The sequence below is a fragment of the Heterodontus francisci genome, chromosome 13, assembly GCF_036365525.1.
Source record: "Heterodontus francisci isolate sHetFra1 chromosome 13, sHetFra1.hap1, whole genome shotgun sequence".
Taxonomy (NCBI): Eukaryota; Metazoa; Chordata; class Chondrichthyes; order Heterodontiformes; family Heterodontidae; genus Heterodontus; species Heterodontus francisci.
The window spans coordinates 88,483,724-88,495,272 of record NC_090383.1 but is presented as its reverse complement, the minus strand read 5'-3'; the positions used below and the strand labels follow the sequence as shown (position 1 = coordinate 88,495,272).

The following is an 11,549-nucleotide window of genomic DNA, read 5'->3' as shown; positions in this document are numbered from 1 at the left end:
TACCCACTGCATCCCCACCTCCTTTTCCATTTTGCCTTTTGCCTTTCTCTTCTAAAAGTATCCTGGAATATTTAGTTCCCACTTGGTCACTCTGCAACCATGTCTGTAAACGGGTTATTAGATTAAAACTATTAATTATCTCCTTTAAATTTATCATCCAGAAATGTATAGTCACTTTACAGATGGCCAATTCAGCGGAAGCAATGATCGGCTGTTGACTGCCATTCCGAGGCAAATAGTTTGAGCAAAGTGCCTTAAGAACAACATCTATTGTAAAAGAGGCCTAGCGTGCGGTATAATCTGCAACAGCATTTAGTTGTTTAACACAACCCACAATTAAACATTGGGGATTTGGCTGAAAGATTAGTTATCAGTGACAAATAATAATAATGTTTATTATATTTAAGATGGCAGTCTAGAGAATTTATTTGTTGCTTGCATCTTATTTCAAAGGCTGTATATCAATTTTTTAAAATCTAAATGCAATGCTACAACTTTGAAAAAGAGAGTATTTTTCAGATAACCCTTCTAGCCTGAGTAAGATTGACTTTAGTCATTGAATCATAAAATGGTTACAGCATAGAAGGAGGCCATCCCTGACCTTTACTATAGTCATGGAGAGGGATAGGAGCAGACGGGATGGGAAAATATTTAATTGGGGGAGGGGGAATTACAATGTTATTAGGCAGGAACTGGGGAGCTTAAATTGGGAACAGATGGTCTCAGGGAAATGCACAACAGAAATGTGGAGGTTGTTTAGGGAGCACTTGCTGCAACTGCTGGATAGGTTTGTCCCGATGAGGCAAGGAAGGGATGGTAGGGTGAAGGAACTTTGGATGACAAGAAATGTGGAACAGCTAGTCAAGAGGAAGAAGGAAGCGTACTTAAGGTTGAGGAAGCAAGGATCAGACAGGGCTCTAGAGGGTTACAAGGTAGCCAGGAAGGAACTGAAGAATGGACTTAGGAGAGCTAGAAGGGGACATGAAAAAGTCTTGGCAGGTAGGATTAAGGAAAATCCCAAGGCGTTCTACACTTATGTGAGGAACAAGAGGATGGCCAGAGTGAGAGTAGGGCCGATCAGGGATAGTGCAAGGAACTTGTGCCTGGAGTCGGAGGAGGTAGGGGAGGTCCTAAATGAATACTTTGCTTCAGTATTCACTAGTGAGAGGGACCTGGTCGTTTGTGAGGACAGTGTGGAACAGGCTGATATGCTCGAACAGGTTGATGTTAAGAAGGAGGATGTGCTGGAAATTTTGAAAGACATGAGGACAGATAAGTCCCTGGGGCCAGACAGGATATACCCAAGGTTATTACGGGAAGTGAGGGAAGAGATTGCCGCGCCTTTGGCGATGATCTTTGCGTCCTCACTGTCCACTGGAGTAGTACCAGATGATTGGAGGGTGGCAAATGTTATTCCCTTGTTCAAGAAAGGGAATAGGGATAACCCTGGCAATTACAAACCAGTCAGTCTTACGTCGGTGGTGGGCAAATTATTGGAGAGGATTCTGAGAGACAGGATTTATGATTATTTGGAAAAGCATCGTTTGATTAGAGATAGTCAGCATGGCTTTGTGAGGGGCAGGTCATGCCTCACAAGCCTTATTGAATTCTTTGAGGATGTGACAAAACACATTGATGAAGGAAGAGCAGTGTATGTGATGTATATGGATTTTAGCAAGGCGTTTGATAAGGTTCCCCATGGTAGGCTCATTCAGAAAGTAAGGAGGGATGGGATACAGGGAAATTTGGCTGTCTGGATACAGAATTGGCTGGCCCATAGAAGACAGAGGGTGGTAGTAGATGGAAAGTATTCAGCCTGAAGCTCGGTGACCAGTGGTCCGCAGGGATCTGTTCTGGGACCTCTGCTCTTTGTGATTTTTATAAATGACTTGGATGGGGAAGTGGAAGGCTGGGTTACTAAGTTTGCCGATGACACAAAGGTTGCTGGAGTTGTGGATAGTGTGGAGGGTTGTTGTAGGTTGCAACTGGACATTGACAGGATGCAGAGCTGGGCTGAGAAGTGGCAGATGGAGTTCAACCTGGAAAGGTGTGAAGTGATTCATTTTGAAAGGTCGAATTTGAATGCAGAAAACAGGCTTAAAGACAGGATTCTTGGCAGTGTGGAGGAACAGAGGGATCTTGGGGTCCACGTCCATAGATCCCTCAAAGTTGCCACCCAAGTTGATAGGGTTGTTAAGAAGGCGTATGGGGTGTTGGCTTTCATTAACAGGGGGATTGAGTTTAAGAGCCGCGAGGTTATGCTGCAGCTCTATAAAGCCCTGGTTAGACCACACTTGGAATATTGTGTTCAGTTCTGGTTGCCTCATTATAGGAAGGATGTGGAAGCTTTAGAGAGGGTGCAGAGGAGATTTACCAGGATGCTGCCTGGACTGGAGGGCATGTCTTATGAAGAAAGGTTGAGGGAGCTAGGGCTTTTCTCATTGGAGCAAAGAAGGATGAGAGGTGACTTGATAGAGGGGTACAAGATGATGAGAGGCATAGATAGAGTGGCTAGCCAGAGACTTTTTCCCAGGGTGGAAAGGGCTATCACCAGGGGGCATAATTTTAAGGTGATTGGAGGAAGGTTTAGGGGAGATGTCAGAGGTAGGTTCTTTACACAGAGAGTGGTGGGTGCATGGAATGCACTGCCAGCGGTGGTAGTAGAAGCAGATACATTAGGGACATTTAAGCGACTCTTGGATAGGTACATGGATGATAGTGGAATGAAGGGTATGTAGGTAGTTTGATCTTAGAGTAGGTTAAAGGGTCGGCACAACATCGTGGGCCGAAGGGCCTGTACTGTGCTGTACTGTTCTATGTTCTATGTTCATTCAACCTGCTGTATCTGTGCCAGTCCTTTGCAAGAGCAACTCAGCTAGTCCGACTCCACACCCTTTCTCCATAGCCCTGTAAACTTTTTCTCAGGATCATAGGATCATAGGAAATAGGAGCAGGAGTAAGCTATTTGGCCCGTCGAGCCTGCTCTGCCATTCAAACATATCATGGCTGATCATCTACTTCTACAACATTCCCCCCCACTATCCCTATAATCCCTTTCTGTCTTGAACATGCTCAATGACTGAGCTTCCACAGTGCTCTGGGGTAGAGAATTCCACAGATTCACCACCCTCTGAGTAAAGATATTTTCCTCATCTCAGTCTCAAATGGCCTTGCCCTTATTCTGAGACTGTGTCCCCTGGTTCTAGACTCACTAGCCAGAGGAAACATTCTATCCACATCTACCCTGTCACGCCCTGTAAGAATTTTGTAAGTTTCAATGAGATTACCTCTCATTCTTCGAAAGTCTAGAGGATACATGCCCAGTTTCTGCAATCTCTCCTCATAAAATAATCCCGCCATCCCAGGGATTAGTCTGGTGAACCTCTGTTGTACTCCCTCTATGACAAGTACATCCGTCCTTAGATAAGTCCAAAACTGTACACAATATTCCAGGTGCGGTCTCACCAAGGCTTTATACAATTGCAGCAAGACTTCTTTACTCCTGTACTCAAATCCCATTGCAATGAACGCCAACACACCATTTGCCTTCCTAATTGCTTGCTGCACCTGCATACTAGCTTGTAGTGACTCATGAACAAGGACACCAAGGTTCCTTTGGATATCAACACATCCCAACCTCTCACCATTCAAGAAATATTCTGCCTTTCTCTTCTTGTGCTTATCCAATTCATGGTTGAAAGCCACAATTGAATCTGCATTCACCACGCTCTTAGGTAGTGTACTCCTGATCCTATTTGCTGCGTAAAAAAGATTTTCCTCATGTCGATGTGATTCTTTGGCCAATCACCTTAAAGCGATCTCCTCTGTTTCTCGATTCTTCTGCCAATGGCAACAGTTTCTCTCTGTCTATGCTGTCTTTGACCACTCATGATTTTGAACACTTCTATCAAATCTTCTCTTAATCATCTCTTTTCTGAGGAGAACACCCCCCAGCTTCTCCACTCTATGCACATGACTGAACTCCCTCATCCCTCGAACCATTCTTATAAACCTTTTCTTCACCGTGTCTAAAGCCCTCACATCCTTCCTAAAATGCAGTGCCCAGAACTGGCCACAATACTCCAATTGAGGCCGATTCAGTTTTATTAAGGTTCATCGTAACATCCTTGCTATTATATTCTATCCACTCTATATCCATTTTGTAATACTTTGAGATGGTGCCTCTTAACTTATTTTAAGACCCCTAATCGATTTGAGTAAAAGAAAACCTGTCCGCTTGTCTATCCAATCAGATACTTGGCCTTTAAAAATCCCAACGTGCTTATTTGCACTCTCGGACTAAAGTGCTAAGTGTAGGAACTGGAGCAGTAGTGATTCAATTTAGCATTGCGGTAGGCAAAAATATAGTTTTTGAATTATTAATATACTTTTTTATTACATTGTTAAAATCCACGCCTGCTCTAACGGGTAAAATGATCACCCTGAGGCCTGACTAAAACGCTCGAAAAATACTTGTCTTCCAGATGAACTTGGAGGGTGTCGGGCAACAAGACTTTGCTGATGTCATTAGAAAGATTTTCATTCTTTGTATTGATCAGCCACCCTCTCCAAATCTTCTGATACTTTGTAACCCCCTGAAAATAGATGAGCGCCTTCAATACCAGTATTGCACGAACATCCTGAATGTAGTGAATTGAATTGCTTTGAAGACATGATTGTTGCTCCTTTGCAGCTGTACTGACTATGCTTTCAATTACTACCTGTTATCTATCCTTTGGTTTTATTGCAAGTTTTTTGTTTGCAATGGGAAATTACATCGGAACCATGGTCGGTGTACTTTCTCGAGTAAAAGACAGCAGTAAATAGATTGGCCACAGCACAGTCAATCCAATAATGTATCTGTTGCTTTTCCATGGTTTGAAATCTGTCAATAACGAGACGGTCTTCTGTCAATTTATTATTTATTATTAACAAATTGAGACTTTGAATAAATGCGTTCATATTACTTTGCCGCTGGAGATTCCGGTCCGTACAATCATTACAGAGCAACTGTTCTGGGGCATAATTTACATTTCGTTTTGTGTCCTAATATATTAACTATGGAAACGAACTTCTTTTCAACTGTGATTTTATAAAAAAAATAGAAATTACTCTAGACTATTATTACTTAAATCTACAATATGGTGGTTTCTGACAAACACTGAAAAATTCACACACTGAACGAACCAGTACCAAATTAGAGATGTCGCAGGAATTAAGCGCCGTATGTAACATTAGGGGAGGTTTGAGAGAGGTAAAAGTACAGTTTTAACTTCCGTTATCCCTTGATGGCTCCAACTTTAATCGCATTTGACTTGCAAATCAAAAGAAAGTCTAACAAAGACAAGCAAACCGAAGAGACGACATTTTATATGAAAAAAATTAGGGGAATGTAATAAATTATTCCTTAAAGCATCGAAAGCGTTTTATTATAATAATCATCTTTGTTTGAATATAAGTGCACACTAGTCCAAATAAGGAAGTTAGAATGTAGGTCTAATATTACGTGTGAGCCCGGATCACTGCTGAGAATGTGCTATTGCAGAGTCTTGGTTGTCGATTGCAGGCTGTGGTTGGAGGGGCGCTGTGGTTAGTGGAAGCCGTTCGCGTCACTCCAGTGTTGGAGTCCTGCTCGCAACCCGCCTGTGGGACTAAGAGCGAGCGAGCGAACGAGAGAGAGAACACCAACCGCAGCTTCAGCACCAAGCCAGCAGCTGACCCCTTCGTCTCCGCATCGCTGCCCGCGCAGGGGGGCAGCCGCAAGGAGAATTTTGAGCTTGAATTATCATGACTGACAACTTTTCGATATCAACGTTGGAAACTGGAACAGAACCGTAGGAGGATCTGCATAAGTAAAGGTTCCAGTAGTAAGGGCGAAGTCCTTACATTGAGCCCATGTATAGTGGGCTCCAGGTTCTTCCAGCTTCAGTGACTGCTCCAAGATGAAGTTTGGAAGCGGCACCTTGATCCTGAATGTTGGGGGGACCCGATATTCGTTCCCGAAGGATGTGATCAAGGACTTTCCCCTCAGAAGGGTTAGCAGACTTCACAGCTGTGTCTCGGAGAAAGAGGTGCTGGAAGTGTGCGATGACTATGATCACGAAAGAAATGAGTATTTTTTTGACAGGCACTCCGAGGCTTTTGGGTTCATCATGCTCTACGTCAAGTACGGGAAGCTCCGATTTGTCCCTCACATGTGCGAGTTGTCCTTTTACAATGAGTTAATTTACTGGGGTCTGGACCGCTCGCACCTCGAATATTGCTGCCAAAGGCGGTTGGATGACAGGATGTCCGACACCTACACATTCTACTCCGAGGAGGAGGAAGAGCTGAAAAGGCAGAAGAAAAAGGAGTTAAAAAAGAGCTCCTCTTCCAGTAGGAAGTGGCTGGATAGGATGAGGAGGACTTTTGAGGAGCCCACCTCGTCTGTAGCGGCCCAGATTCTGGCAACCGTGTCCGTGGTATTTGTTATCGTTTCCATGGTGGTATTGTGCGCCAGCACACTACCAGACTGGAAAACAGCTGAGAACAACAGTGTGGAGGAGCACAGGTACACAGAAAATTTAATGGGACCATCAGGGTATCTATAACTCCTTCTTAATTTATGGTGTTTAGTTTCTCTATGGGTGTGAACGTCCTTTGTCCATGAATATGGTTTCTAAGTATTTTTGTGTCATGTTTAAATCTGTACTCTGTTGTGTCTCTTTTCAGAATGTTTTGACTTCACAAAGTGAAACTTCACAAAACCGAACTCCCTCATCTGCAACTCGGGCTGTTGCTAGCATCTGTGTCTTTCGTATTGAGATTGCCAGTTTCGCATGCAACACTCCAGCAAATAGGAGTGGGTCGTTTCCAGACATAGCTTTAAATGCGGCAGCCTTAGCTCACTGGCTTCTAAATCGGAAGCCCCACTCCAGATACTTGAACGCGTAATCTGGGCTGACATTTCAATGCAGTATTGAGGATTGCTGGGCTGTTGGAGGTGCCTTCTTTGAGATGAGGTCCCTTGGCATTTGAAGAAAATCGGGGTGTCCTAACCAATATTTATTTCTTAGTTTCAAATTTGACTACTGCGTTTTCTACGTTAGAGCAGTTACACTACAAAAGTAATTTATTAGCCGGAAAACGCTTGGGGGTGGCGGGGGTGGGGGGCGTGAAAGATGGTATATAATGCAAGTTTTTTCCCCCTCCATGTCTGCACATCTACTTCCTCGTAAACCTTTTTTCAATGACACGTGTTAAAGCACATCACACCAGGAGGTACCAGACGCGCCTTGTATTTAGAGGGTCCCTCCTCGAACAAGTCGTGTCAAATTTCACAGGATGGAAACCCAATCAGCCGACAACGTTTTCACTGTAGGCGGATTGTTTTTCTTTGGCGTGTCCGTCAGGAGACTGGATAAAATATCAATGGGAGTTTCTGCTGGATACTTCAACTTGTAAACATGAGCGAAATCTGTAATTATTTTTAATGTACAAAATTTAATATGGATTGGATGGGACAAAGATTACTTAATCAATGTTCATCAATTATATTTTTATATATAATTATTTTATTTCAATTATGAATTCGGGATTTAACTGAATGCCGAACAGAAACACTCTCCTCCGGAAAGTGAAGCACTTCATAAAAATCTTGTTCATACAAGTGTACTCGTCCAATCCTTGTTTTTATACTCTTGTTAACAGGACCAAGTCCAAGCAGAACAAAGTGTTTGTCTTTTATATAACACCAGCAATGACTCGTTCCATTTAACTAATAAACACCTGGAAAGTCAATAAGGTACAGAACCTCAGCAGTCTATTTCATTCTGAACATCCAAGACTGAAAACACTCTCGTCCTAAATACTGAACATTCTTTTCAACACAACTCTCGGAATTAAATAACATACATACTTAAAAACTTTTCTACACTCATAGATTCTCGGCAGCTTAATTGCAATTCACAGATTTTTTTTATTGTGTTATTTAAATTACTTCCAAGATAAACAAAATCCATGTGCGTCTGACATTAATGCCCCCAGTGTTATTAAATATACTCCAAGAAATGTCTTCAAAAATTATTGGCACTTTTTCCAGTGCACCTCTTTTCCTTTTTGGCCAGAATGCACTGACGCAATGTCAAATTAACGTAAAAACCTTGCAAATAATAAAAACACCGCAATGTAAAGTGGGGCTGATAGTCACGACTCAGTGGTACCATTCTCCCCCCCGCTGGGAATAAGGCTGTGGTTTCAAGTCCCACCACTGAAATTTACTGACACTTCAGTGCAGGACTGAGGGAGTGCTGCGCTGTTGGAGGTGCCACCTTTGAGATGAGATATGTGGATATTAAAAATCCTGTGTCATTTAAAGAAAACCGGATGTCTTACCCAATATTTAACTTTTTAGCTGCTTGCAGTTTGTGGGATCACGCTGTGTGCAAATTTGGCTACTGCGTTTCCTGCACTGTTGGAAATGCCATCTTTCGATTAAACTTTAAATGAAGGCCCTCTCTGCTTTCTTGGGCAGACTTAAAAGTTCCCCAGGCAACATTCCCAGAAAAGTGGGGTTTTCTCCTGTGTCCTGACCAATATTTCTCCCTCAACGAAGCTTAAAACAAATTATCTGGTCAGAGAGGTCAGTGACCAAGGGGGCATATATTTAAAGTGATTGGTAGAAAAATTAGAGGGGAGATGAGGAAAAACTTTTCACCCAGAGAGTGGTGATGGTCTGGAACTCACTGCCTGAAAGGGTAGTTGATGCAGAAACCCTCTACTTATTCAAAGGAGTCTGGATATGCACCTCAAGTGCAGTAAACTGCCGGGTTACGGACCAAATGCTGGAAGGTGAGATTAGAATAGGTGGACCATTTTCGGCCTGGCACAGACACGATGGGCCAAGTGGCCTCTTTCTGTGCCTTAAATTTTGTATGATTCTATTTGTGGGAGCTTGGTTGCCACATTAGTGCAGCCCCAATTGAAAAGTGATTAATTGGCAGTAAAGTGCTTTGGGACGTCCGGGGATTTTAAAAAGCACTATTGATTTTTATAGTTATAGTTTTAACATAGCCCAAGCCTTAATACTGAACAATATAAGTTTGAAATCCCTCGTGGATTACAGCTAGGAATCTGTCCTGTAAAAGCAGATTGAATTGGTGCTGGGTAATGGAATCAAAGGGTAAGAAGTGTACAACGAGAATATCACAAATTTAACGCGTGTTTGAAACATGCCATATAAGTGCAATTCAATTCAGGTTTCACACTGCGCGCAGTCAAGATTTCTTCGAGGATTAAAAGACGAATTTGAAATGAACTCACTTTTTAAAGTTACTGTTGCCAAGCTCGTTGCAGTTGGCTGAAATGCGAAAAATCAGAGGTTAGAAAAGGAACGGAACCCTTAAAATATCGACCGTTAGATACGAACTTCCAGGGTTGTTCCTATGATCAGGAGATTGTTCCCCTTTGAGATTAAATCACATTGATTTTCTATAGGTTCGACTGCATGGGGAGCTGCTGGGCAGGAACCTTGATACCAAATATTATGTACCCCACTACTACATGCAATAGTTTGCACTCTGGCGGGGGGTGGGGGGAATAGCTTTTGATAGTACTGCTTCTATACACTGGGATTGCTTTCGTCGGTGCACATCACATGTTTTAGGGGGTAGTATCTGTCAATGGTGCCGTTGCTTAGGTGATTGTTACGAAAGTACATACACTTTCTATAGACAATTGCAGTCTATGTTCGTTTGCCATTTCATTCATTCATTACGCATTTTTGCGTCAAAATATTTTGCCCCCGTTTTACTTTTTATTGTTGGTCTATAGGATAATCGAGGCGATCTGCATGGGCTGGTTCACCGCCGAGTGCATCGTGAGGTTTCTCGTCTCGAAAAACAAGTGTGACTTCGTGAGAAAACCCCTGAACATCATTGACCTGCTGGCGATCACGCCGTATTACATCTCGGTGCTGATGTCCTTCTTCACCGGAGAGAACTCTCAGTTACAGCGGGCTGGGGTGACCCTCAGGGTCCTCAGGATGATGAGGATTTTCTGGGTGATCAAACTTGCTCGTCACTTCATTGGTCTGCAGACGCTGGGGTTGACTCTAAAACGCTGCTACCGGGAGATGGTCATGCTCCTGGTGTTTATCTGCGTCGCTATGGCGATATTTGGTGCCCTCGCCCAGTTGTTGGAAAGCGGACTCGACCTGGAAGATAAAAATGAAGCCTATGCCAGTATCCCGGCATCCTGCTGGTGGGTGATCATCTCCATGACGACTGTGGGATACGGGGACATGTATCCATTCACCGTCCCCGGCAGAATCCTAGGAGGGATGTGTGTGGTCAGCGGCATTGTCCTACTAGCACTGCCCATCACTTTCATCTACCACAGCTTCGTGCATTGTTACCATGAGCTTAAATTCAGGTCAGCTCGCTGTGGCAGGAGTTTATCCTTGGAATATCTGAACTGATGGAGTGAGGTGAAGTAAGTGGGAAGAGGCTCGTGTGGAGCAGAAAGGACGGCACAGACCAGTTGGGCCGAATGGCCTGTTTCTGGGCTGTAGACTCTATGTAACCCTACGTAACTGAGAATCCAGAGGCTGTGCAGTAAGAGACCATTCAGGTTGAGAACTTTATGACTGAAAGACCTCATTTGAAGATCTTCGCAGTGAATATACTGAATCACAGAATGCACTGGGATCAACATTCATGGTTGTACTGCAAAATAATGAACTGGCTTTAACTCCAGAAGAAAATGATAAAGTTGGCACGACCGAATGTCAACTCAGCAAAGATCTGAAGCGGTTCACATCTGTTGAACAGAACTATAAATATGCCTGAGGGATTGCTATACATTTTGATTATTTGCACAATAACCCAAAAGACAAAAAATTGCACAGTAACCCAAAATGGCTCAAAAGACATTTAATAACTTGTAAACACGCAACAGAACTTGCTGAGGGGAAAGAAAATACGAAAGAGATATGTCCCTAAGGAGCACTTTTTAAATTTGCTGAACACTATTTGGTGCAGAATACCGTTCGAGCAAGAGAGTAGGCTGATAAATGCGGCGATTTAACTTATAGCCAACCAATGGTGCAATGGAAAGATCACCATCTTATTTTGGAATTTGGCCTTTTCAACGGATATACTAAAACTGATTTTCAAGTAATGAGTTTTGTGAATTCAATCAACTTACGTAAGAAAGCGCATTCACGCCTCTGGTTAGGATGTAGAATGTACTTGGAGCAGTCAGTCTACAAATGTTAACGTGTCACTTAATGGAAATGGAGTGGATACTGGGACGGCCGCTGATTCAGTGTCATCTATACCATCAGAGTATAGCAGCTTTGCCGTTAAGGTTGGTGTCTGAGAAGGACAAACAGTAGATTAGTCTTAGGGTAAAGTTTAACAAAAACAACGCTTCTTTTAAGGTTAGTACTAGTAGAATTAGCTGCCTAGTTCAAAGGCTAAGGGGAAAGGAAATTGTTTTATTATTAAGCGGGAATAGTCTCTTCATTGTTTCTGTCAAGTATTTCTAACAAATGCCTCCATTATACTCCT

General features: G+C 42.9%; 1 protein-coding gene across 2 annotated transcripts; it reads left to right on the top strand.

Annotated features, from left to right (window-relative positions):
• The first annotated feature begins 5,942 nt into the window (after window positions 1–5,942).
• On the top strand, window positions 5,943–10,456 carry kcng3 (potassium voltage-gated channel, subfamily G, member 3). Of its 2 annotated transcripts, none has more exons than XM_068044140.1 (2): window positions 5,943–6,550; window positions 9,811–10,456. In XM_068044140.1, exons 1-2 carry the CDS (start codon window positions 5,943–5,945, stop codon window positions 10,454–10,456), a joined length of 1,254 nt encoding a protein of 417 aa, XP_067900241.1. The 2 variants fall into 2 exon arrangements, with proteins under 2 accessions (XP_067900241.1, XP_067900240.1); XM_068044139.1 differs by having other exon boundaries at window positions 5,943–6,580.
• The last annotated feature ends 1,093 nt before the right edge of the window (window positions 10,457–11,549 follow it).